At 46.7% G+C, this 27,612-nt stretch overlaps 1 protein-coding gene across 2 annotated transcripts in view; it reads left to right on the forward strand.

Moving 5' to 3' along the window:
* The window catches only part of MYO5B (myosin VB), a 158,145-nt gene that overhangs the window by 62,990 nt on the left and 67,543 nt on the right, over positions 1-27,612 (forward strand). For both annotated transcript variants that reach the window (XM_069001860.1, XM_069001861.1), the window contains exons 11-17: positions 4,311-4,392; positions 5,929-6,069; positions 14,289-14,411; positions 16,264-16,347; positions 21,410-21,559; positions 22,175-22,272; positions 26,657-26,743. In XM_069001860.1, coding sequence (XP_068857961.1) covers positions 4,311-4,392; positions 5,929-6,069; positions 14,289-14,411; positions 16,264-16,347; positions 21,410-21,559; positions 22,175-22,272; positions 26,657-26,743 — 765 coding nt within the window. The remainder of the gene's footprint in view (positions 1-4,310; positions 4,393-5,928; positions 6,070-14,288; positions 14,412-16,263; positions 16,348-21,409; positions 21,560-22,174; positions 22,273-26,656; positions 26,744-27,612) is intronic.

Raw genomic sequence — 27,612 nt, forward strand, 5'->3', positions numbered from 1 at the left:
TGTGAGAGTTGTCTGAGTTCATTTTAGCTGAAGTGCTGCAAAGAAGCAGAAGATGGAAGAGAAAGGAAGGGATTCTGTCAGTTGTGTGGTGGAAAAGGAAAGAGGTCTTGTGGGTTTGGGTTCTGCCCTCCATTTTTTCAACACCATTCTTTTTCTATCTCTCTGGGCACAAGGACAAGGGAGAAGTCCCAGGTTGCCCATACAGGTAGTGGATGGTCCATGCAAGGCCAGGTTGGACAGCACTTGGAGCAACCTGGTCTAGTGGAAGGTGTTCCTGCCCATGGCATGGGGAGACTGGAAGACCTTAAAAGGTCTGTTCCAACCCAAAACCATTCTGGGATTCTGTGGTTCTCAGTGGGACAGCAGTGGCCTTCTGTTCTCCCTTAATACATTAAGGTGCTCAGTTGCTCCTGTTTCGGAGGGAAAGGTAGAATGCAGAAGTTGCAGCTGCTCCAGGAACCAGTCCCTAACCCAGGGCAATCGCCGTGCTTGCTCAGTACCAAATCCCGTGTCCTCTGAAGGTCTGTCGGCTCTAGGAGAACCTCAGGTTCGGAATGAAATCCTGCCAGACCAGTTCTGGATCAGAACAAAAAAAGCAGCATGATTTTATGGCTGTAACACCTACACGGTTGCTGGAACTGGGTCTTGTGTATAAACCCTCCCATGAGGTTTCTACAGCTACTGGTGTTTGGGATGTTGATTTTGACATCTGCTGGACAACCACAGCAACAGAAAGGATGCCAGAAAGAGCTGGGGCACCAGTGCAGCCCCACTGTCTGCTCATCTCCATCAACAGCTGCTGCCATATGGCAAGGTTTGCAGGAGCACTGCTATTAAGGATGATAACAATACAGTTCTGTTTGATTTGGGATTTCAGTGGCATAGCTCGAGGTGATGAGGTTGCTCTCTCTGGTTTGCAGGTTTCTGGGCTCTCGGGTAGATAGCACAGGACCTGGAAGATGTTAAATATGGCACAGTCTGGTTCAAAGACTGTATGAGATAGAGAAGCTGTTTTCCATCACTGTCCCTACAAAGAGAAATTTCTGCAGGCTGGGCTATGATAAATAAAGCTTTGAGATGGAGCCCTGTGAGTGATGGTGGGTCCATACAGAAAATTGGATGCCTGAGTTAGAGGATCAGACTTTCAGAAATCTAAATGAAAGGAGACTTGGGGATAAGGCTCATGAAAATCTGGGCTTGAAAATCTGTTAGTGTGGAAGAAAAACCTCCTTCAGCCGCCGGTCCATGCATCACGTCCAGCGTGTGGGCCAGCAGATGCTTTCACAGCCCTGGTGACACCAGCAGGGATTTTCCACAAGGACCTGCAGGTTTTATTAAAGAGGCAGATTTGCAGGGGAAGGTGTCCATCTTCGTGGCTGGAACGCTTGTGAGAGTCTGGTGTCCTAAAAAGACCATAAATCCCTTTTGTTAATGGGTATTGCTGTCTAATTGCTGAGTAATTAACAATGAAGGGAATTTGGGTGATGATAACGTGACTCTGCTGTCCTTTAGAGTGGTTCGGTTCTCCTAACTCATGGATTTTTAAAGTTTTTAATGCATTTTGCTAACTATTAGAATTTTTTTCCCCCAAATGGATGTTGTTTTTTCCTTTCCTTTGGAGAGGGATTGAGCTGGAAAAGCAGGGAGCCTGCAGCCAGCCTCACAGCATGTCCCTGACATCCTGGGACCTTCTCTGTCCCAGTGCTCCTGGGGGAGGACTGTCCCTATGGGTGGGATTTCTAGGGATGGGATCCAAACAGAGGATGCAGAAGCTGTAGGGTTTTACTTCTGACTTTCTAATGCTCGACTTGCATCCTTAATTCCGTGTTAACACTGAGGTGAGAGGGTGCAGCACTGAAAGCCTTTCTGTATTTATTGAAGTGGTGTTACTTGCAGTAGCAAGAGTACTGCAGTCTCTCAGAGGAGTGGCTTCTTGTGGCACTCCTGGACTTGGTGGGGACAGCTTGTTCCCCCTCTTGTTTGCCACGTGAAGGGAAGTGTGAACACCCAGGCGGCCAGCTGTGTGCTGGACTTATTCATGAACTTTAAATATTTTAATACAAGCCTCGGTGCTGCAGAGGACTGAGGAGATACCAGCCACACGGCAGAATGGGGAGCAGCAGAAAAAACAAAATACAGCATTTGCTGCTTGAAAATCTACTCACAAGAGCCATCCCTAAGCTGGATGTGCCTTCTCGGGAGCTGTAGCAATGGGCTGGAGTGGTGAATATGCTTATTTTTTTTCACCAAGATACAGTGCACTAAAATGAATATAGAGACCAAACAGGCACAGTTTTGCTTTCCCCATCAGGATGTTTCCTCAGTGCAGTCACTCTGAGCAGGTGGGACCTCCTGGCGAGCACACACGTAAGGCTGGCGACTAATCTGCTTTGTCAATTAGAGTCCCTTAATAAGCAACTTTGTGAGATCTCCCTTGGAGGTGGAGTTGTACAGCAGCTCTGTCCCTGGCTGGCACTCGCTGGGAGGGTTTGTACATCACATCTGGTGTCTCAGAAGGGGAGGAAAAGTTTCTATTCCCATTCCTTTTCCTTGTGTACTCCAACCCTCGTTGTCTTTTTTCACCTTTTTTTGTCTCTCTCCATCTATGTTTTAATTAAAACTTTTCTTGCCCTGTTGCTGTGATCATGAGCCTGCAGAAGCTGGTATTTCTGAAGAGTCCTGGGGATGCCACATCCCTTGAGTTGCAACAGCTGGAGGCACCGATTCACTCGGCCATGCAGCCAAGGCCGAGCACAGTGCGACCTCTTCAAGGACACATTCATCACTGAGGCCTGGGGCACGTGTTTAATGTAAACATTTGTTGTCCCAGACACCAGGTCCTGTTGCATTAAAGACTGTAAAGTCCAGTTTCTGGGAAGGGAATGGATTAAGCGTCCTCTGCCTAGCACAGGTGACACCAGCTCCAAGGGCAGTGCCAGCCCCAGTGCAGGCAGAGGGAAAGCAGTCCCAGGTTTCCTTAAGGACTGTGGGGGTGATAAATGCACAAAACCATCTCATTTCTCCCATTCCCCATTTTCTTTTGCCATTTGGCATTGTATTTCCCCAGGGATGCTGGCATTTTGTGTGGTGCCGGCATTGTCACCTGGAAGTACCCGGGGAATAACTGCATCAAGCTGCCTAAAAGCAGGGTGGTCCTCAGGAAGTGGCAGAAGTATTGATTAGTTTGAGGAAGAGAGGTTGGAAAGAAAAGGCTTCATTTATTTAGTGTTTTAAGACTGTTCTGCCAGCTCCTACAGTGCCTATTACCCGAACAATTATTTAGTCACATATTTGTCATTACAGCAGCTTGAACACATTGAACACAGGAAGCCTTCCTACTTCTCCCCTTGGTTTAATCCTTACAGTCATGTGTCAAAGACTTTTTTTTTCCTCTTCCCTCTTCCAACTATGTCTTAAAAATAGAAATGTAAAACAAATAATTTCCAGTGGTAGCTCAAAATACCCTCTTTGGGTTTTCAGAGCAAGCCTGGCTCCCTGTGCCTGTCCCTGGATGTTGCATGCTTCAGCCTTAGGGGCTCTGCTGGCTTCCTGCTCCTTACCTGTAGTTTGTGTTGTTAAAACTGCATATTTTTTCCTTTCTGATTGTGACTAGGAAGTAATTTTTGGGCTCGGTTTGGAGCTGATCTGTGGAAGGGTAGGATAATGTTTTGGGATGGGGAGTTGTGGAAGTCCTGGTGAAGAGGTGGATCACTGAGTTGAGCACCAAGGTCCCTCTAAGGTTCCTCGGAGGAATGTGGAGTTGCAGCTGAAATCACCATTTTTCCCACTCTTCCTTCCAGAAGTTGCTTACTCACGTGTGTCTAATTTTTGTGCTAACAGGGATGCAGTACAGAAGATATAATTACAAATTTAATACCTTCTTTTTCTGCTCTATTAAATTGCATTAAAAATAGCATGTTGGGCCTTTTAAGACAGCAGCTACTGTTTCTTCATCACCTTTGCGGTGAATGTATTTGGACTTAATATTTCATAATATTTTTCCCCAGGAGAGGCAGTTACATTTCTTGTCTCAGACAGAGCTGATGGGCAGGAAGCTGCAGTCGTGCCAAATGTCTCATTCGTGCGTGGCAGGAGGGACCGCTTGAATCCCTCGAGTTGTGCCAAGGAAAGATAGATGTTCTGAGGAAAAAAGGGTAGATCTGGGATAGGAGGAATGGAAGGGATGATTGAATAACTGGCGTTCCCCATCACACAGATGACACCGTTGCGGGGGAAAAAAAAAAAAAGAAAAAAAAAGAAGACTTTGAGACAAAGCAACGCCTAATGCTGATTTATTCATTGCTTTGCAGGTTTGAAACTTTTGAAGTGAATAGCTTTGAACAGTTCTGTATCAACTATGCCAATGAAAAGCTCCAGCAGCAGTTCAACTCGGTAAGGTCAGCTTGGAAACGTTCCATAAAACTGAGCAGAAGATGTAACAAGGCAGGATTGTTGTGTGTCTGGCTTCTGCTTAATGGCTTTTACCTGCAGCCTCGATGGATCACGAGGATCCTTGGGATGCCTCTCTCCCAGACATTTCACTGCAATGGCTCTATATATTCCTGTCAAGTTGGAAAATGTTGCTTTGTTGATGTATAAGCTTGATCCTGGAAATGGATTTGCATGTTGTTTGTGCAAAGGCTGACAGATTGTTCTGCAGAAGTATGTAACTGGCCTTTTTCTTGGTGCTCTTTCGGTCCTAAAACAAAACCTGGACTGTCTCTTGCTGATTTCCAGTGTGAATTAAAATAAATTATGAGTATGGAAACCTTCCCATTAAATATGGCTTAAACCTGTGAGATGAAATCTCTGTATTAAATAACAAGATTGGACACACTCCACACTTTTCACTTGGACATGCCTCACAAAATCCAGAAATTTTCCATTTTTATTAGAAACAAGCATTTACCTGCACTGGAAATGAAACCAGTAAGGAGTTGCCTTCTGCTTTGGTTTTAAGTAGGGAAAAAATTACTGTTAATTTCAGGATGCAGGAGAAAACTTGTTAAATTTGAGCATTTAAGTACTGCAGATTAGTTTGGCCCTTTGAAACCATATCATAAGCATGGACATGAACATTTGCAGTCTATCTAATGCATCAGATAGATCACTGCTGCTAAAAATGAAAAGTAAATTATGGATTGTATTTGCACTATTCATATCTTACTTGGTATGTCTAACTATCACTTCTGAAGCTTATAAATTCAAGCTCCAAGATGACATGTTTGAAGAGATTTTAAAAAGCTATCTTCGAAGGGGAAAAAAAAGTGCATTTGAAAAATCATTTTTTAATATGCTTTAGGGTATCTCAGAAATAGCCAGAGACAATTTATCTGCTTGGGCAGAGGCCTGAGATATGTAAGCCATGCAAAGATTTTTTTATTATAAGCTCTTCTAAAAAAGAATTTTCAGTAGAAGCATCCCTGAGTCAGTCAGATGCTGCTGCTGATGCCCCTTCTAGGATGATGGGTGCTCTTTGTGAAGCCCTGCTCGCAGATGGGGACACGGGCTCTGAGCCCTGGCTGGGCTCCCAGCTTGTGAACCTGCTTCAGGTCACTGCTTTAATCAGCAGAGCAATAAAGCAGAGGAGGATTTTTGTCAGCCCAAGAGATATATTTGTCATTGCCACATCAGTATATGGCTTCCACCTCGACACAGTGACAGCTTCAGTCGTTTTGTAGTGAAAGTCATTTAAAGCCTTATTTTTCCCTGCGCCGTGGCTTCCCAGTGTAATGGCTCTATTTTCCCTGCCAGGAGCTAGGCTGTATAAATGGCAGGGCTGTGCAGGGTGTATGTGAGGGCACCGAGGGCCTCTTTGGCTTCTGGATGTGCTCATGGAATGCTGAGCTCCAGCAGGGACAAGGCGGGGGGGGCTGTGCCCTGCTGGCTAGTGTCACACCTAGTGACTCTGCTTTCTCCCCCTCCCAGCACGTGTTTAAGCTGGAACAAGAAGAGTACATGAAGGAGGAAATCCCTTGGACTCTCATAGACTTCTATGACAACCAGCCCTGCATAGACCTGATAGAAGCCAAGCTTGGGATTCTGGACCTGCTGGATGAAGAGTGCAAGGTAAAGAGGACCTCCCCCTTTTTTGCCAGTGGTTTTGTTTTTATAAAAAATCAAAGGATGGGCTTTAGCCTGTGGTGTCTTTCAGCATCTCCTTTCATGTGTGTTGATGCTGTGCTCATGGTGAGAATAGGTTTGAGCTGGCATTTGCTTTGGTTTGGAGCACTTCAGAGCCTCCTGGGCAGGTGCTTGCTCCAAATCTGGGTACCTGCACTGACCACGTGCAGCCAGTGCTTGTGTGTCTGGCCTGGCTGTACTGAGGAATAGCCATTGATTGAGACCTGATGTCTGTGGCATTGCCGAGGAGCTGGTGCTCCTCTCAAGCTTTATTTTGTCTCAGGGGAAACCTGAGTCCTCTTGCAGCAGCTCTTTAAGGTAAAGCTCATTGCATTTAGTGGCAAACTTCAGAGACTTGTAATGTTGGAGAGCAATTTGCTCACTTTCCCCCCCCCCTCTCATACTGGCCAAAGTGAAATCTTGTTTGAAAGCTGAGAAGAAAAGCCATTGTGGCAAACCTTGATGACAATCCATAAGAAAGGCTGGATTCCTTGTCCACACATCGTTCAGTCATGAATAATCAAATATACCTAGGAACAAGAAATGTCAGAGGGCAGGTTTCCTTGGGAAGTTGGGATGTCTGTTTTGAAGGTCTTTGATGCTCAAGATGTCCTGTTGGAAGGTGATGGGGACTGCTTTCCTGCTGGGTGTGGCTGCCTTGAGGAGCCTCAGCCTGGTGTTGCTGTGGGGTGATCCAAGTTGTCCTCAGAAAGGGTTTTAGTTGAGACTTGGATGTATTCTGTGCCAGGAAATGTTTTTATGACGGTGGGAGGGCTTCCAGTGTTTTTGAACAAAGGCAGGGAGGAGTGAGGCAAAGTGTTGGGAGAGCTGAAGTAGGTAAGAATAGCCAAGGTGGTAAGAAGGACCCAAGGAGTTCTTGTTTTGTCTGTTGTATCCATGAGTACAGGACAGATCTGGTGGCCCAAGAACACAAGTGTCCTGTTGCATCAGAGGGAAAGGGTTTGGATCCATTATTTAGACTAGTTTCCCTGGACAAGGATGTAGGACCTGTCTTTGTCTGGAAGGGGGGTGGCCTTTGGAGTGTTTGCTGTCCTCCAAGTACCAGGGCTGCCTTCCCAGGCACGATGGGGCTGTCCCAGCCTGCACATCCCATGAGCTCAGCCCTGGTGTGGGGCACACATACTCTGGCTACCTCTTTGGGGTGAGCCAGAGTTGGGCCTTTGCCCTTTTCAAATCTGCTCTCAGGAAAATCTCCTTAAAAATGAGAACAAATTAGACTTAATTTGATGTCCTTAAAAATAGCATTTCTGGCAGTGCTGGCTCAGAAGGAGGCTCAGATTATTTGTTTGATATTCAGCACCATTTCATCTGGTCTCTGTGCTATTAAGCCCACTAAATTTTGCAGGCCTAAACTGTCTCCTGGATGCTGTGAGGACCAAAAGGAAAGTTTCCCTGGTGTTGGGAGTAACATCCTCGGCTCCTCTCTGGAGCACCTGGCACTGGTTGCTGCTGGTGGCATTGCTGGTGGTGACATTGCAGCTCCCATCTACCAGCAGCAGACCTGCCTGGCACTGCTTTTTTCATCCATGCTTATTTTTTGAACAAAAAAAAAAAAAAGAAAGAAAAAGAAAAAAAGAAACACAAGATCTATTCCTTCCCCCTTCTCATCAAATGCCAATTTTCTGGGTGTTTACCTGTCAATGAGGAATGCTGTCATTAGTCACAAACCCTTATTACTGGCCCTGTAATCACCTCTTTTATAACAACCTGCAAGTGTTCTCCAGATTTATGAAAATTTCAGCAAAACCTGTCAGCTGAAAGCAGCAGTTTATGGATTAAAACCTTCACCCCCACGGCAGTGTTTCACCTCCTGGGGTGGGACCACAATAGGGTAATTACATGCCACCTCGTTAGAACCTCCAGCGGTGGATAAAAACACTCTGGGACGTGAAACGGCGTCAGGGGAATATTTGGTACATAATGAAGCTTTAGTGCAAATGCAGAGGGTTTGTCACTAATGTTCTTGCTTCACAGTATGGGGGTATTTTTTAATCCTTAGTGTGTGGTTGGGGAGGAGGTGGCTGGGTGTGTGCTGAAGCAGTTCAGGAAGTGGAGGTCCTAGGAGAATCTTGTTGCTGTTTAGGGAAAAATTGACATAAGAATTGGCAGCAAAAGAGAGGGCTCTTGAACTGGGATTGGAGTGTTAAGGACTAAACCTGTCTCATGAAAGCTAATGAGTAAAACTCTAGTTCTTAAAACAGACTTTAGAATATAGAATCATGGAAGGAACCACAGAATCACAGAATGGTGTGGTCAGGACCTTAAAGATCATCCTGCTGGATCCCCTGCTCCACCCCTTTTACTATCCCAGGTTGCTCCAAGCCCCATTCATCCTGGCCTTGGACACTTCCAGGGATCCAGGGGCAGCCACAGCTGCTCTGGGCACCCTGTGCCAGGGCCTGCCCACCCTCACAGACAGCAATTCCTTCCCAATATCCCATCCATCCCTGCCCTCTGGCACTGGGAAGCCATTCCCTGTGTCCTGTCACTCCATGCCTTTGTGAAAAATCCCTTTCCAGGAGGGAGATGTTTATGTTTGGGGTTTTTTAAACAGCTTTGAAATCATAGGAGTTGAAAGCTGTTGTAGAATTGCTAAGGTTGGAGGTGGCTTCTGGAGCTCATTTGGTCCTACCTCCTGTTACATCCTTCGTCTGAGGGTCCCAGGAACCCTTATAATCTCTCTGGACTGTGACTTGTGTCCTCTGCTAATGGACCCTGGAGTCCTTGAAGAGCCTTTTCCCTGTCTCCTGCACTGGAGTTTCACCTGCCTGGATCCGTAGCTTTTAGAACTTCTTGATTTTGCTCTGATGCCAGAGGAACAGCGAGAGTTCATGTCCCCTGCTCAGAAAAGGCCTTGGCCAGAAACCAAGCCACCACGATGGTGGGACGCTGACGTGCTGTAGCACAAACTGATGAGCCCAAAGAGGTGGGAAAGGGCAGAAGGGCATCCAGGAGAACCTCCCTTCTTTTGGGCTGTGAAGGGTGGATGCAGTCACTGTGGGGCTAAGGGGGAAATAATTTGGGAAAAGAGTAGAGCCTGTCAGAAGAAATGAAGGATGGAGGCTGTCTTCTCTAAATCCAGCTGTGGGAAGATCGCTTAGATGCTTAGATGGATTTAGGGTATGGTTGCACTTGTGGAGGGAGTTACTTTGGTGGAGGGGACAGCACACTTTGGAAGACTCTGAATGCTTTGAGTTCTGAGGAAACATGGAGTGACTTGTACTCTCTGAAGAGGAGCAGCCAGTTGGGATTGGTTTTTCAAGAGGTTTAAGTTATCCTTAGAGGAAACAGAAAACTTTCAGAAGTGCAGTCGAGCCTCTGTCAGAGCTGGATGAGCTGTCCTGCTTTTCAGGCTGAAACTCCATGCCATGTGGGAGCACTGCCCTGTACACTGCCCGTCTTCCAGACACTTCCCAAGTACCTTGGACAATGCTCTCTGGCACAGGGTGGGATTTTTGAGGTGGTCCTGTGCAGGGCCAGGAGTTGGACATTGTTGGTCCTTGTGGGTCCCTTCCAGCTCAGGATATTCTGTGGTTCTGTTTGGGAGTGCAGTGAGAGGTTGCTGTGGATGCCCAGGTTTCTCCATAAGATGTCCCGCTGGTACCTCACTGTTTCCTTGTTTTCACCTATGCTGTTGGCATGGGAATGGGAATGAAAAAAATAATGAAAAAAGAAGTGTCCATTTCCATTAAGTGCATCCAAAAGGGTTCAATCAAGAACAGGCTGATTGGAAGGGTTCACGTGTCAATGTCATCATCATTGTCCAAGATTCCTGCGGGATCTTTCTGCTGTGGAGCAGCCTGACCCTGAGGCTGCCAAAGGGAGATGTGTCTCACCAAACCCACGAAGTCCTGCATGTTCTTGAGCTCCTTTGTGGCTCCATTCTGTGCTTCATGGCACGTTGCCACTGTGTTATGCTGCTAATGTGCCAAATGCATTTTCTAGCGCTGTTGAGAAGATGCTCTTTAACCTTTGCTGTGTCCTTCTGTCAAGTGCCAGGAACACTTTACTCCGCTTCAGGCCGACTGGTTTTCCATCCCGCTTGTCTCTGTGCATCGCTGCGAACCTGGGGATCTGAGCAAATGTGTTTTCCTTGTCTGGACTCATTAGTTTTTTGGACATCAGAAATTAGCGCATGGCCTTCCTCTCCAGGGGGATTTCTGCTCCACGAGCAGATACACAGAGGTTGGGCCCCTGGGCTTTCCTCTCGGGTGGGCCGCTCGATGCGTGGGCAGAACAGCCTGCCCTACGTCACACTGTCAGCTCTGATGCCTTCAAAGTCAGGCACATCACTTGTAGTGGAACGTGTTTCTGGAGTGCAGAAGCAGCCCAGGCTCTTTTCAGGCTTTAACTTATATTGGAGTGCTACAGAGAAAAGAAATAAAATGTGAATAGTTCCTACTGTGTTTTCTGAGCGTTGGCATTTAGATCATTAGGTTTGAATCACAGAATCCCTGAATGGTTTGGGTGGGAAGGTATTACCGCAGGCCTGGTTCCTACGGTATGTCACTGTGTCCCGCAGCCATAGGGAGGAGGAGGAGAGAAGATCCAGCAGGCAGGAATTGTGCAGCAAGATTGATTTATTTAATTATTTTACAAACTCTTTTACAGACTTTTTTCTTCATAGTCTAATTGGACAAAGGACCAGCCACCCCTTGGGGGTGATTGGCTAAAATCCTAAAACATCCATTGTCAAAATATTTTTCTACTGTACCATAAACAAGACTTTTCAAGGTTGCAGGTGGCTTGGTTGTTTACATTCCCTGCTACCTCTTCTGTGAGAGAGAAAAGTCTCTCACGGACTTAGAAGCTAGCAAGAAAATCCTTGCTAGCAGCATTTTTTTATCTACAGGAAGGGACCTTAAAGCTCATCCAGTTCCACCCCCTGCCATGGGCAGGGACACCTACCACTGTCCCACATTTCTCCAAGCCCCGCCCAACCTTGCCTTGGACACTGCCAGGGATCCAGGGGCAGCCACAGCTGCTCTGGGCACCCTGTGCCACTCTTGCAGGGAGGAGTTTCTTTCTAATACATAATCTAAATCTACCCTCGTTCACCTTAAGCCATTGACCTTTGTTTCTTTTATCCATTTAATTGTCCTTCTGTTGGAGGTGGTGGTGGAGGGAATCTCAGCCTTTATGCCAGGTGGTTCCAAGCATCTCTTCATCTGGCTGGCGGGTTCTCGGGGGATGCTTGATGCTGGGATGCAGAATGGGCAGATGGATCCTGTGGGCCTGGCCCTGGCTGCAGTGGGTAGGTGTGATTTTGGTTGCAGCAGCTCCTGGCAGTGCCAGGGACAGTAAATCTAGAGGGGAGGGGACCCTGCCCGTGACAGGCAGAGGCACGGCGGGGACAGATGAGCACAGGCAGTGACCTTGTGCAATTCCTGGTATCAGCTTTATCCTGTTTAAGGATTCCATACAAAACTCGCAAGGCAGTCGCTTTTCCTCTTGCCCATCCCCTGAAAAAAAGATGAGATATCCTCTAAATAACTTCCTCAGTTGCTCTAAGGGCCTCAAACTGCCAAGCTAATACCAAAAGCTGTTATAATAGTGCAGATAATGGCCTTGTTAGTTTTTATCTCTGGAACTTGGTCCCTATCAGGTGCTTCTCAGGCAGCTAAAAATACTCAGGCTGCAGGACGGTGAGCAGGGTATGGCAAACCCTCATTCTGGGAGGCAGGAGCAATGCCTTTGAAGTTCAGCTCCGAGATAAGCGGGTTTTTCAGCAAAGTGGATGGTCTGGAAGAGAGCTGGTGCAGGATAAATCTGGCTCAAGGTGGCTGCAGTGCTCCTGCTCTGCACCTGTGGCTTACTCCTGCATGGGAGTTACCCAGTGATAGCTCCAGAAAGGATGTTTTTGCATGTAAATATTAAATATAACCCATGAAAAGAAACACATCTACATTTATATAAACCCATAGTTTAAACATGTGAGTCTTACCTTGCATAAATAAAATATGTATATAATTGCATAGCTAAGTGTCTTTCAATATTTATACATAGTCTGTGTTATTTCTGTATATATCCATAATTGGCTACACTTAAAAACTGTAAATTAGAAAAAAATATGAGGGAACATGGCTTGCATGAGAGGCTGCTGCTTTTAATTCATCCTCATTAGCAGGGGTTGGCAGGAGATTCTTATCCTTCTGTCCAGAACCCTTCTGACATGTTTTAGCTTGCTGTCATGAAATCAAAGGCTGTTTCAGAACAGCATAAAGAAATATTCCTCACCTGTCTCATGTTTTCCTTCTTCATGTTCTCTGTCCCTATTTCCTCTGTCATTTTTCATATAAAGGTCTATGTGAAGTCCTGATGGATGATCCAGAGCTCTGCCTGCTCCTGCACAGTTGTTCTGTGGTTTCTAGGCTTTGTCCCATCTAAGTTTAGATATTGCCTGAGACTTTTCTTCTGAACCATCTCTTTTTCTAACCTAATTATACAATTAGCCATTTTTCTTGTTAAAAAAATGTGTGTGTGTGTGTGTGTGTGTGTGTGTATGTGCAGCCACTGCTGTGCTCAGCAGTGATCCATGGGATGGGGATGAACCTCGTCAGAGGTGGCTCTCAGACCCCAAAAGGAACAGCTTCACTCCTCATTTCCTTTGGTTTTCAAGACTGGGCTGGAAAAGTACAAAATAAAGGATATGTACAGGTGCTTTCCTCAAGTGCCCAAATGTTTTTTGGAGAGTTTTTGGGGGGTTTTGGCTGGTTAGCGGAGAGGGACCTAGGCATATCCCAAAATAATGAGTTTTTATGTGAAGTGTAGAGATGTATTTAGTATTAGAAGGTGCAGCAGGTTGGTATATGCTGCTATGCAGCTGTGTGTGCTTAGAAAATAATAAAATAACAAAAATAAAATTCCCCAATCTTGAAAGTATATTGTACTGACTTAATTTCACTCTTGTTTAGTGGGTGAAAACTGCAGGTGCTGGGGAGGGAGGGAAGCTCAAGCCCTGCTTTAACTGATTTGTGGAAGTAGCCCATTCCTTTGCTGCACAAGTAGTTCTGTGAGGTTTTTTTTAAGTCCCTGCCACTTTTTAGGATGTTTCCATTCTCTGCCCTATCCTACCAAGCCAATTTCTTGGGCAGCACCTGGTATCTTGGTGCACCATGGCCAAATGATTTCAAAGGCAGGTCCACACAGACCTCTGCACCCTGATTTTGGTATAAACAGGAGGGAGAAGGAGGGTTTGGCATCCAGGACATCTGTGGCACAGGAGGTTGGATGGGTGGGAAGGGGAGAAGGGAATCATTTGCCTGCAGTAGGGCAGGTGTGTGGGTCTGAAGTCCTAACCCCATAACTGGGGTTAAAGCATCCTGGAATTGGGATCTAAGTGGTCCCAGCCCAAGCCTGCTGAAGCTTCAGCTTTCTGAAGACTTTTAATTGTCTTTTTATTTAATTTAGATACTTTAAAATCACCATTGTATTAGCATTATTATTTTAAATTAAATAAACCAGAACTTCATGCATGTGGTCTCACGTGGCAGTTTCTGGAAACTATTCTGTCACCTAAAATAGCATTAAAAAATAATGTTGGTGCCTGAGTAGTTAATGTATCTTAAGTGTAAAAATACTTCCTTAATATTTCTGGGTTATATATTAGTGGGTTTTTGTAGCTGTTTGGGGCAGGGGGTATATTTGGGGTTTTGTTTTGGTTTTTTTTTTGTTTGGTTCTGCGTTTGTTTCTGTTGGGGTTTTTTTGTTTGTTCTTTTCGTTTGGTTTTTTGGGGGGGGGGAGGTATTGGGTTTTTTGTTGATCTTTGGTTTGGTTTTGTTTGTTTTGGTGGCTGTTTTGGGGGGTTTGGGTGTTTGGGTTTTTTTGGTTTTTTTGGGGGGGGGGTTGTTTTTGTTTTGTTTTAGGGTTTGTGTTTTTTCGTTGTTTTTTTTGTTTGTTTGTTTGTTTGTTTTGGGGTTTTTGGTTTGGTTGGTTTTCTGTTTGTTTGGGATTTTTTGTTTGTTTGGTTCGCTTGGTTGGTTTGTTTTGCCATTTTTTCCTACAAGAGCCGTTCCGGCTGCTGGAACAGAACCAACATTTGGGTGTTTCCTGCTGGAAAGGCAGTTTCAATGTGTTTGTCACTAAGGTACATGAACACAAAGCTCCACCTGGCCCTGGCACTGTCCCCTTTGTCCCCGTGCAGGTGCCCAAGGGCACGGACCAGAACTGGGCGCAGAAGCTGTACGACCGCCACGCCGCCAGCCAGCACTTCCAGAAGCCTCGCATGTCCAACACCTCCTTCATCGTCCTGCACTTCGCTGACAAGGTACCTACCTGGGAAACACACAGCAGGGACAGGAAAGCCTTCCGCAGGGAAATCAGCTGATAGCCCCCGTGAGCTGCTCCTTGGTGATCGCGGCTCGGTGCTCAAATCTGGATCAGCTCTGAGGAGGTCAGCCTTCCATCTGTGGCTCTGAGCTGTGCATTGTTGTGGCTTCTCGAGTAGAGAAAAATCCTCTTTCCCAAAGCTGCAGTGAAATGGATTTCTGTAAGGGCAGCTTGGCAGAAAATGTGTTGGAAAAGGGAATTTGTGTTTGAAGAGCAGGAGCTGTGAGTGTCAGCAAGGCACAGTGTGGGAGGAGGTGAGAGGTGTTCCTGGGCAGATCCCACCATCCTGAGGGAGAGGATACCAACTGTGGCACTAAACTGAACCAAATCCCAGTGCCTGGTGCTCAGGGGTCTTGTCTGGGGCTCCAGCTTCACTGAAGCCCTGACGCGACAGGTGTCACTCACAACAAACAGGAATCTCAAAAGTTTGCACACATTTGTTAGAAAAAAATTTAAAAGATCAACCAGGGATGTGTCTGCAGAGATGGACAACATCCAGGTGTTGTGATGCCCTGCAGGTACTTCTTCTAACCAGGTTTGCCCTGGATGCCAGAGGCACTTTTGTCTTGGGGTGACTTTATGATGTGTATCCCATATCACTGCCCTATGCCCAGAAATTAATTCTTGTGCCTTTCTATGCCTTTAAACTGAGCCTGAGAGGGGGAAGTAAAAACTGAGCAAAACTTTTTCAAAGCAGTTTCCAGCTTGTTCAAGGTCACACAGAGATAGGGACTTTTCTTTCCATCTGCGGTGGGGGAGCGAGGAAGCAGCCGGCTGGCAGGTTTTTTTCCCAGTCAGCTTTTGGCCAGTTGTTTTCAGTTTCTTGTTCTCCGGAGAGAGACGGAGAGTTGAACTTTTTTTCCTTCCCTGGAATTTCGGATTTTCTCCCTTTTCTGCTGGACTGCTTCAACCTCAGAGCACATCAGGAGGACTTTCCATCAGGCACAGAGGGCCTGGCCCTGGGCCAAGCCCCAGCTCCAAGGAGACCGAAGGGAGGACTCTAACACTTTTTCCCAGGTTTTTTTTCTCCACAGCGAAAGATTTTATTATTTAGCATTATTTTCCTTTCCCATGTGTTTGTTAAATAAATAGTTTTATCTCTTTCACTTTCCTTTGAGGAAGATTTATTTTTCCCGAACTTGGTAGGGGGAGGGGTGGTTGTGCCTTCTCTCAGAGGATATATTTCTAAATTTGGCCAAACCAGCACAACTTTCCATGGCAAAGGTTGGTACTCACCTTTCCTTAGGCAAGTGGTTTTGCATATGGGTTGCTCACAAACAATACTTCTTAGCAAGTTTTCCTCTTTTTTAAATGTAAAAAAAAAAGAGACATTTTCTCTGTTCTCTCTAAATTATTATTATTATTATTATTTTTTAATTAAATTTAAATTTAATTTTTTTTAATTGCATCCCAGCCCTCTGCAATTTCAAAACCCAGGAGACCTACAAGAGACTTAGCCAGGGCGTATTTTGAGGTTTATTGATTAACTTACAAGGACCTGAGGAGTGAACAAAAGAGCGGGTAGAGTTACTGATGGTCCTTGCATTTTTTACCCCTGGCTTCCATACTGAGCAACTTAATGACTAAGAAACAATCTGTGTTTGCAGTAAGGGTTTTGCTTTCACTCAGATTCACTTCTTTTGATAAAAAGTGACCTTTAAATTCCAGTTGTTCCTTTCTCCTCTCAGGTTTTTTGGGTGAGCTCCCAATGGCAGGGGAGAGGTGGGAGCACCTTGTCCCTGTGTGTTTGGACTTGACCCTCTGAGCTTCTCCCCTTTGTGTCCTGGTAGGTGGAATACCAGAGCGAGGGGTTTCTGGAGAAGAACAGGGACACCGTGTACGAGGAGCAGATCAACATCCTGAAAGCCAGCAAGGTAAAAGCAGTGAGTCAGGGCACTCATCCAGGCTGGAGCTGAGCTGTGTCCCTGTGCCACGCCAAGCGGACTGAGGGTGTGAGCATGCAGCTGCCCTCAGCCACTGACGGCAGCCAAAGAGCCAGATCAGTGGGGCGTGGAGCAGGGAGAAAGGGGGGAGAGGAGGGTGCTCGGGGTTACAGTCACACCCATGTGTGGATGTGGGTGGTTGCGTGTGGTTGTCAGAATTCCTTCACTCTGGTGTTGCTGTCCTGTCAAGATGCATCTCAAAAATAGTTTCCAAACCTGCTGATCTTCTTCGTTTTTGGTCACCAAAATTAGGAACAGGTAGTTTTTGGGCATTGTAAATCCCACTTAACTCTTGCTTAGAGCTCCCCACCTGTCACCCATCACCCACAGAATCACAGGATGATTTGGGTTGGAAGAGAACTTAGGAGTCATCTCATTCCAGCCCCCTGCCATGGGACACCTTCCACTAGACCAGGCTGGTCAAAAGCAAGGGGATCTGGGGTTAAAAGCCGCTGTCACCAGTGTCATGTGTTTATTGTGGGTGGCCTTGCTGGTCCTATCCCCGCTGTATGTGAGAATAGCTTATCTTAGCTTCCTCTTAGCTGTAATCCATCATACTTGCCCCTGTGACTTCTAATTACTTTAATAATTACTATGCAAAAAATAGAATTAGTATACAATGCTGGAAATGTAACATGAACTCTGAGACACTCCAGCTGCTGTGGAGCTGTTTTACACTGCTGCCAATGTGTAACTTTAACAAATTAACAGATACTAATGATCACTCTTGGATGTCACTTGTGTCTTACAAGATTCTGGGCCATGTACCTTCCCTCTCCCAAGTGTTGTAGAAACAACTTGTCAACATCTCATTGCACCAAGTGCCAACAGGGATGTATTGATTGGCCTTGAATGGTAAAGGCTTTTTTGGCTCTTGGTGTTGAAAACCTCCTGTGGGCTGTGGGTTTGGTGGGATGTTGGAAGCAGAAGAGCTGTGGGGCTTTGAAGGCTTTGGAGTGGGTCATGCCTGCAGTAAATGACCCAGTGGGCAGTGGGCTCCAAGTCAGAGATTTGACAGTTTTCTGTATAAATTGAGCAGATTTTACATTGACTTCCGGTACCATACTCCTGTTCCCTGTCAGCATTTGGGTAGGTTGGGTTAAAAGTGTCAGTAACACAGACAGCTAAGGAATTTAAAATCTTTGTTGTTCTAAAGCCAGACCAGAAGTTCTTCCCTGCAGCCTTGAGTCTGTCAATTAATGAGCTGAAACTTTAAACAACCTCATCTCTCCCAGGTGAAGCTTTTATTGAGGAGTTAGTGTGAAAATGCAGTCCTGCAAAGTCCAACTCACCATCCAGCAGCCAAAATCCAGGCTGTGTGTCTCTGGGGCACCACTGTACCTCCAAACCTTGTGTGTGGTTTAAGGAAGGAATACATCTGCTTTCCTCCAAACCATTTCAAAGCCTTCCACAACATGGACCAGCATGTTAAATTGGTTTAGGGTTTTTTTTGCATTACAGATTTTGAACCCCCCCTGCATGTTGCAAGCAAATGTGTCTCTATATCTAGACTTCTCTTTGTGACACCCTTAGGTTTATTGCTGGCTGTGACCTTCTAAATGCCACCCTGAATAAGGAGTGGGATGAAGGGATATGGAGGAAGCATTATTTTTAGGAGCATTTTAAGCAGGAGTTTGTTCCTGTCAAAGTTAGGAGAGATGAGAATGGGAAATTATTTAACTGCTGTCAGTGGCTTGGCTGTTTCACAGCAAGGAATTCATGTGAAGATAGCAAGATGAGCAATTTTCTCATCCATGGGAGTAGTTGTGAAACTAATAACTGTGAACCTGGGCTTTAATAATGCCCAAATCAAGAGCTCTGCATGTTCAGGAAGCTTCCCAGGGTAAAAACTGGGCATGATTAGAGCTCATTAGAAATGCCAGGTAACCTCCAGGAATAATTGATGCTGTATGATTAATTATTTAGCCAGTACTGAACTTGCTCTTGGAGTCAGTGCTGCAGAACTGGCAGTGTCTGATAAGGATTTCTGTTTGACTTCTTCCTGTTGGTGTAGAGGAGAGATTGTAACTCATTGGAGCAGTGTGTTGCAGAGTGGTGGAGACCCTGGAAAACGTTCCCTAAAAACAGAGATATAAAATAAAGGCTCCCTTGTCATATATAGGGACCACAATATAGTAGCAGAGCAAGCTGGACTTTTGTTCAATAGCTGGGTTGGAAGGGATCTTAAATCCCATCCAGTGCCACCCCCTGCCATGGGCAGGGACACCTTCTACTGTCCCAGGCTGCTCCAAGCCCCATCCAACCTGGCCTGGGACACTGCCAGGCATCCAGGGGCAGCCACAGCTGCTCTGACCCAGCACAGAACACTCTGAAATGCACTTCAGTCTGAGAACCTTTGAGAGATAGTTTGATGAATTCCTACCTTTAAGCCATTCCTTTAATGACATGCTAGCAGTGGCTTTTATCAGCCCGTGTTGATCCTGTGCTGTTCTGGGAAGAAGAGCAGCAGGAGCATTGTCACCTTCCTCCTGCAAATCCTTCAGCACCTGATGATCTCTTGCTGCCCCTAACCCCTGTCTGCCAGCAGATCATTACCCTGTTTTTTTGCCTCTTGCCTGCCATGTGCCCTCCAGGGCTATAAACAATTAAAAACAATTTTGTTTTGCTGTGAAAAACAACCTGGTCTCTCCGAACCAGAAAAAGCAGCAGTGGCAGTGCTGAGTCTGCTGCCCAGATATGTAAATTTAACTAAAGCTCAGATTTGTGCTGCACAGGGCTGTGCTGCGAGGACTTTGTCCTGTCCTCAGGATCAGGCTGGCACACAGCATTCCCTGCCCTCTTCTTTGCATTCCCACTAAAGCAGTACAGAGGGCACAGGGGAGCACTGAATTTAACACAGCAAGGACCAGAGCACCTCCCTGTCAGCAAGTGCATCACTGATGAAGCACTCCCACCAAGGCAGAACTGCCTTCTGCTGATTAGAATGCAATTAATGCCATCAACAAGATGGTGAAAGAGACTTTATAAAGCAGTTAATTAGTTCTGTAAGCACTGGTCAGCCAAAACAGTTGAGAGCTGATGTTCTTTGAACTAAGGAAAATGATTTGAGTGCTGATGGAAAGCATACAGGCATGCTGTGAAGGTATTACATTCCAGTTCCCTGTAATTACAAATAATGCACCAATGGTTTTGACTCTGCCAGCTGGGGAGGAGGGTTCTGCCTTTTCTTACTTATGCCCTGGAACCTGTGGAATGGTTCCTGCTAGAGATTATACCAGTTTCACCAGATTTGCATTATGCAGGCTGACAGCTCGGCTCTGAGATCCTTCTCCAGCACTTGTTCAGGAACAAGCACTGCTGTTATTGATAGCAAGTGGATGGAGGGATCAGTGGCACTCCCAGCTCTGTTGAGAAGATATTTTGAAGCCCAAGATTACATCCAGGGGTTTTACCACATCATTAGGTGCGAGGTAGTAACACAGAGCCTGTGTTGGATGTCTTCATCAGTACATGTGCCATCCATATGTCCCATGTTTGCAGGAGTCAGAGCATCCCAGATGGTGATGAGTCATCCACAACAACTGTCAGGATGTCTTTTTTAGGGATAGAGGGCCAGGTGAAGAACGTGGGAGCCTTTATTTTGGTAGGAGTTGAGGGAGCTGCAGAGATAGCAGTGAAAGCTGAGAGTATGAAGCAGATCCTTAGCAAGCCTGCAAGCAATTTGCTCATGCAATGCAAACCATTTCCTTCCCACAGTGGTGTTGAGGCTGCTGTACTAACAAGCTGTGAGAACAGCCTACAGGACAGGGCTGGAAGCGTTCCTATTTCAGCCCAGGGATGTGGCAGAAAGCCAGGCAGCCATTCACGGCACTGGGCTGTCTGTTTGTGTCTAAAAAGTGGTAAACCAGAGCACTCTTCCTGGGATTCTTAATGGAAACACAACCAGGTTGGGCTTTTGGAGGAGCCTGAGATGGGGGCAAGAGTGCTGTGCAGCTGCCACTGCCTTGTGCCAGTGGTTTTGGGGTGGATATGTTGGGCATGGTGTGCTGTGGATCTGGGGAGTGTGGTTCTCTCCCGCAGGTGCTCCAGCATCCATGCTGGGAGACATGGTGGGTGCTTTGGCAGTGTCACCGGGCTGGAGCCCAGCTCAGGTGGTGATACATCACATCCCACCTGCAGACAGAGAGGTTTTCTTACATGTAAGGATTTCCCCTTTGAATGTAAGCGGAGCTGTGGCAGTAGCCATTGTGGGTGCATAGATGGATTCCAGATGTGGAAGTGTAACAGCCCTGCTAACCAGACCAGATTTATGGGGGCTTACTTAATATTCAGGTTCCCTAGCCTAATGTAAATTTGAATGCTCCCTAAATAATAATAATAAAAAAGGTATTAACTGCATTTACCAGCTCACCTGTTCTCCTGTTTATGAAGCAGAAATGTTGCTGCTGGCTTGCCAGAAATCCCACACTTAGAGGTCTGATGAGCTAGATGTGGTGCTTCCAGGGCTGTGGGATGGCAGTGCTGCTGCCACCCTGCTCATTCCCCTGAAAGGTGGGTAATTAGTGAGGAAGTGCTTGTGTTCCTCTATTGTTTGGAAAAGCAAGGGTGCCTCTGGGGCTGTGGTGGGAGCTGGCTGTCCTTGCAGGAGATCTTTTCCTGGGGTATGTGCTGTGCAGACAGCATCCTTGCTGGGTCAGGGCTGGATGAACACCCTGAAACAAGGCCTTGGGAGCAAGAGTCACCTCATGTTCAGGAGGTTTTGAGCCCTGGCAAGACTTCAGCAATCCAGCCTCCTTTTTTTTGGCTAGTTCAATTTAATGTGCACATTTCAAGGTTTCGTGAACTACAGCACAGAATGGTCAATGATCCTGCTGATGGTTTACGTAGACAACTCTTCTTGCTTTCACTTTCTTGCCCTTTTTCCCCTTCCAGGTTTAGGATGAGTGAGAAATGACCTGAACAATGGGAGTTGAGTGGGTTCATTCCCCAGTGAGCAGGGCCAGAGGTGCTCAAGTGTTGCCTTTTGTTTTAGTATCAGATGGTAGCAGACTTATTCCAGGAAGAGAAGGACACTGTGCCCACCACTGCCGTGGGAAAGGGAACACCCCGGATCAGCGTCCGCTCTGCCAGGCCAGCCTTCAAAGCTGCCAACAAGGAGCACAGGAAAACAGTGGGACACCAGGTAATGTATTATTTGAGTGAGTCAGTCAGCGAGAGAGAAATCCAGTTAAGATCTTGTTGCTTCAGTTTGAAGCAGAGGTAAATAAAAAAGCTGTTGATGGTGGAAAGAGACTTTCCCATGATCCATGTTCAACTGGTGCATTTTGGATGGTTTCTAGCAGTGCCTCTGGAACAACAGGCTTGCGTAGTCTTGACTGAAAGCAGCTGAAATGTGGTCTGGGGAGGGTGGAGGCCACTTTGGGATTCACTGGACTGTGTCCCAATGTACTGTGGAGCTCATAAATTGAAACCGCTTCAGAAAAGGAGCATTTTTCCCTGTGTGGGCAGTGAGAAAGTTCCACAGGGGCACAGAGAGGTTGTGCTGTCTCCATCCTTGGAGATGTTTCAAAGACCCAACCGGGCAGAGACCCAAGCTTTGTTGCCCATGAACCTCTTTGAACTGGAAGCCCTCAACCCCCCCCATTGTCTTCTCTGAATTCCCCCTGCCTTGTGCTGGGTCGATGGCGAGGTTCACGCTGTGTCACACCTGCACAGGTGGCTTGTGGCACCTGCTGGCTGGGGCTGCATGGTTACGGCACCTCCACCCATCCTCAAGACGAGTGGTTTTGTCTTTCAGTTCCGCAACTCCCTGCACCTGCTGATGGAGACCCTGAATGCCACCACCCCGCACTACGTGCGCTGCATCAAGCCCAACGATGAGAAGCTCCCCTTCAAGTAAGCGGCACTGCAGATGAGCAAATGAGTTCAGCTTTATAGCAACAGAGCGTGCCTTGGGCTCTTCCTCCTGCTGAAGAGCCTGCCCCCTCCTTTTAATGTTGTTCCTGTAACTAGAAGGTCTGTGTGGGTTGCTGGAGTCACCTTTTTGGGTTTCAGTATGTGGGGTTCGTGCCTCTGAAATGAAGAATAATTCAGGTTCTAATAATTCATAGATACGCTCTGCTAATACTGAGCATCCTTGCTTTGCTGTAAGGGGGTCTTTGTGCAGTTTTCATCTTAGACTTGCTTTGATTTAAATAATTATAGTTCCAAACAGTGAAAAGAGAAAGGAAGGAAAAAGCAGAGATAAATAGTGGGCTCGTAAAATGAACAAAAATGTCTTGGTTCTTCCAATATAAATGTAGAAAAAGTAAAGATGTGACTTGTATGAACTTCAGGCAGGTTTCCAAGTGAGCGAACAGCTGAAGCAAAAGGCCAGTCCTGATCTTCCTCTGTAGTTCAGAGACGTATCACAGGCAGCAAACGCTGTGAGCAGGTAGCTGTTAGCCCTGTTTGACCTCTTGGTCATGGATTTGTACCCGGTTTTCTTCCCTGTAACTCCAGGAAAGCTTGTCCATTAGCATGCAGGGACCTTATAGATGAAACGTTCTCGAAAGGCATAAACTGCACGTGGTGACCTTTAAGGAAGAAGGTTGTAAATGTGATCCAGCAGCAGGGAGGCATTTCCCTCCAGCTGATCCGATGCAGGCTGAGAGCTCCCAGTGAGCACAGTGCGACTTAGGAGTGCAGAGACAGCTCCAAGAGTGTCCTGAAAGGAGGGCAAAGCATCTCTAAAGAGGCTCACCCTCGGTCATGATGTGCTGGTGAAGATGTATCCACCAAGAAGCCTCCTGGCTTGACTCTTTACCCATGCAAACAGCAAGGTGAGGGGTATTAATCGTTGCAAGACATTCAGAAACTGGTTTATATTTACCCTATTTATAGAATCTGAGGAACAGTGAGGTTGGAAAAGAGAGCCACGATCACTGAGTCCAAGCTGTGCCCAATGCCCACCTTGTCACCAGCCCAGAGCACTGAGTGCCACGTCCAGGCCTTCCTTGGACGTGTCCAGGGATGGGGACTCCAACACCTCCCTGGGCAGCCCCTGCCAAGGCCTCACCGCCCTTTCCATGAAGAAATTCCTCCTCATGTCCAACCTGAGCCTCTCCTGAGGCTGTTCTCTCTCTATTACAGCTGGTGGTGGGGTCAGTGGCTCTGACCCAGGAAGAGGTGACCGGTCTGGAGAGATGGTCCCGAAAGGGATCGCCTTCCCAAGGCCCAGTGTCTTCCCTCAGCTGCTGGCAGGAGGGCCCTTGCAGAGGTTATCAGCTCTTTAGTGATTATCAGCTCGTGATTCCAGCTCAGCTCTGCAGGGCACCTCCAGGCCAAACCAGACCAGAGAGAGACGAGAGGCTCATGTGGCTGGTTCCACACGAAGGTAGCTTAATTGTTGGTTCCCTCTGGCGAAGGGGAAAGCCAGGGACGAGCTCTCTCTCCCCACAGAGCCAGGGGGCTTCCTTTTATAGGGATACAGGGGATCAGTAGGGGACCAATGGGTTACAGAGGGTCTGGGACGGACCAATGGGTTACAGAAAGATCTGCATAAGGTCTCTCAAAGGATTGTGGGTCCACTTTTCCTTGCCATGACCCAAGAAGTGGTTGCCTTTTCAGGGAGTCCTGCTGGGCGATTGCAAAATCTCTTGTCTCAGCAGAGATCCCTCCAGGGCAAGGGCTGGGCATATCCCACACCTCTCCTCCTGTCCCTGATCCCTGGGAGCAGAGCCCGACCCCCCCGGCTGCCCCCTCCTGTCAGGGACTTGTGCAGAGCCACAAGGTCCCCCCTGAGCCTCCTTTGCTCCAGCCTGAGTCCCTTTCCCAGCTCCCTCAGCCGCTCCTTGTAGGACTTGCTCTCTAAAATCGATTTGCTGATGTGTTAAAGTGGGATCTGGAGAAGCTGGGATGGCTGTACTTGTATTTCAGAGACACATGCTGGAAAATACACAGTGCTGGGAGGCATTTGTGAAGTGAAACATCATCAGCACTGCTCCAGGTTAGCACTGGTGTCTGTAGCATGCAGAACACTTGGTGTTACGTTTAGTGTTCAGTGAGAAAACAAGCTTTCTCTTCCTAAAACGTAATGCTTTTCAGCTCACAAGAGCATTACATTTTTTTATTAAAATGAGATGCTTATGCTGGAGAACAGAAAGGATGTAATGGCAGCCTTTCAGTACTTAGAGGGGCTACCATGAGGAGACAACCATGCTCTCAACAGTGGTGTGTAGTGGGAGGACAGGAGCCAATGGTCCCAAACTGACACGGGAGGTTCAGACTGGAGATAGGTAAACGTTTTTTTCTCCCTGAGGACTGTCTGTCAATGGAGCAGTCTGCCCAGAGAGGTTGTGCAACCTCCATCTGTGGAGGTTTCTATCAGTTTTGGCTGGATAAAGCCCTGAGCTATGGATCTGCCCCTATAGCTGTCCTAGCTTTTGAACATAGGGGGTTGGACTGGAGACTTCCTCAGTCTCTTCTTCCTCAGGTCTCTTGCACCCTGCATTCCTACTTCACAACTTGCTGGAAATACAAGATCTGTAATGGGGCTCAGGGGTGTCAGGCTCCCATCCTGGAGGACACCTTGGCAACCACACAGGGATGTTTGCTGCATCTGACTGCAGGCTGGATGTGAGGTAAATTTCTGGTGGAGAAGACTTTGAAAGAGAGATATGCAAGGGGAATACCTGGCTTCAGGTTGTTCCTCTGCCAATTTTCCTTTTAAATTCTGTTTCAGGCAGGGTTTGGGATCTTTTACTTGGGTTTCCAGGCCAAAACCAGCCAGCCAGGTGCTTCTACCTGCTGTGGCAAGGAAAAGGAGTTCATTATAAGGTGAATTTTCCCACTTTTAAGGTGATTATTTCATTGCTGGAGCTGTTGCTGATGACTGCAGCTTCTCTGGTGATTGCATTTCACCCCCACTGAGCAGGGCTTTGCTGCTTTGCAGAGTTTCCCTTGGATACAACAGAGATTGCCCTGGGATCTTCCAGGACTGAAGCTTACCTGTCGATCTGCCAGTCCTGTTTATTATTTATTGTTATGGAAATTGCACCCTTGTGGGTTCTTCCTTGAAGTGAGTGACAGCCCAGACTGATTTTTCACCCTGCGCAGTGTTTGTGGTGTTGCAGTGAATAACTTGCTTGTAGACTTGACAGGTCCAGGGAATTTAAAAAAGCACAGAGGGAGAAGAAGGGGACTGTTTTTTCATACTGCTTTTGTACAGCAGAGAGCACGCAGAATTATTCATGCAATCTTGACTTGCAGGTGTAAATACTTTGGGCTTTCAGAAAGGGAAAAGCAGGTTCTCATTATATGAGAAGCTTTGTTCTGGAAACTTCACATCTGAATCATGTGAGTCCAAGCTTGATCCAAGGACCTTTTCCAGTGCCTTCCAGAGCTGGAGAGCTGGAACCTCTTTGTGCATTTGGAGTCAGAGTGGAAGGAGGCAGCAGCCATGGGGATGCTGGTACCTGGACTCACTCTGTGCTAGGTATATAGTCTGATCTGGGAGTGGGTTCTTGCTGGGATCCAGAGAAAGCACTGCCCAAGTATTCAGCTGGAAGTTGTCATGAGTTTTTTTGGCACAAATTGCTGATGGAAGTGAGATGCCAGTGGTAAGAGGTGATGCAGGCTTTAAAGAGGAGGGCAGAAACACCTTGAATTTCCACATGGTGTCTACCAAAGTCATTAGTCTGGAACATGAGCACCACTGTTCTCAGTAAACTTAGTCTAGAAACTTGTGGGACCTGTTACTTACCTGTTTTTGGTACGGAATTGAATATATCAGACTTACTTTGCTGTTGAATTTGATTTCTGCAAATATGTTGTTGCCCTTATAGCTGCAGGAGTAATACTGCCTGGTTCACCAGGCAGCTTGTGGTGGGGTAGCCTATTCCCTTCTTTATTGGGATTGTATTGCTTTACAAAGCCAGGTAGATTCTGGCTGTAGGCACTAATTTATTGCAGCAGATGGTCATCCTATCCCGAGAATACACTTGGCATTGATAGCAGGGTGGTAGCAAGGTTTTGAGCAACTTGCAAATCACACCACCTTTGTGACATGCAGAGAAAAGGTGTGACATCTGTGCAGCCTGTTCCCAAAGCCAGGCATGGGTTATCCTGAGGTTTGAGAGGGAATGGCTGTGGACAGAAAGTATGGAAGTATGGCTTTATCAGCCACTACAGTAATGAGGAGAGGAGAAGGTAATTCCTGTCTCTGGAAGAGTCACTCTCAGGTGGGTTGGAGAGGTGGGTTTCCTTTATGTATTAATGTCTGTCCTAAATCTAATTTCAGGTTTGATCCAAGGAGAGCAGTGCAGCAGCTGAGAGCCTGTGGAGTGCTGGAGACCATCCGGATCAGTGCAGCTGGCTTCCCATCCAGGTACTGGGCTGGGAATTCCCTGGGCTGTGCTGCTGCTGAGAATTACGCAGCAAGTTCATTGTACCCCATCCCTGGCAGTGTCCAAGGCCAGGCTGGATGGGGCTTGGAGCAGCCTGGGACAGTAGAAGGTGTCCCTGCCCATGGCAGGGGTGGCACTTTATGGTCTTTAAGGTCCCTTCCAGCCCAAACCATTCTGGGATTAACTGAGGTGAGGAGGGGAGAGGAAAACACTTGTGTTCTCAGGACAGTGTTTATTTAGGCTGGTTTTATATCCAGGATCGATTTTCTGCTTTTTATATATATATTTTTTTCATTTTGCAAAACTCCTGTTATGTCCTGGGTCCCTCAAATCTAAGAGATTCATCATCAAGCAAAGAGCTGCAAAGTGGGGCTGACAGAGCGTGTGTTGTGCTGTGTTCAGTGTTCCAGCTGGTGCTTTCAGTTTGGTCCTGAGAGGCAATTTGCTCTGATGAAACCTCTGAAAAAGCTGATGTCTGGCAGACAAAGAAATCCAGCTTTGATCCCGTAACCTAGGTGGACATCAAGTAACAAAACAACAGCTCTGGAAGCAAGCACTGCCCTAAAGGACTTCTTCTCTGCTTGCCTGAAGTTCCTTCCACTGTTCAATTTGCTTTTCTTCGTGTTTTTTTTTTCCTGGCTTCAGACATCTGCTGCAATCCTTATTTCAGCCAAAAAATATTTTGATTCTACTTGCAGAGAAGGAAAATAAGAGTTATAAATAATTGTTGTAGACTTTCACACTGCACATCCAGAGCATCCTAAGCTTCAAACTCTTTCATCATAAAAAGGAGGGTTACAGGTGATGTGGCTCCTTCTGATTGTGATATAAAATTCAAAAGAGGATTTTA

The sequence above is a fragment of the Aphelocoma coerulescens genome (genome assembly GCF_041296385.1).
Source record: "Aphelocoma coerulescens isolate FSJ_1873_10779 chromosome Z unlocalized genomic scaffold, UR_Acoe_1.0 ChrZ, whole genome shotgun sequence".
NCBI lineage: Eukaryota > Metazoa > Chordata > Aves > Passeriformes > Corvidae > Aphelocoma > Aphelocoma coerulescens.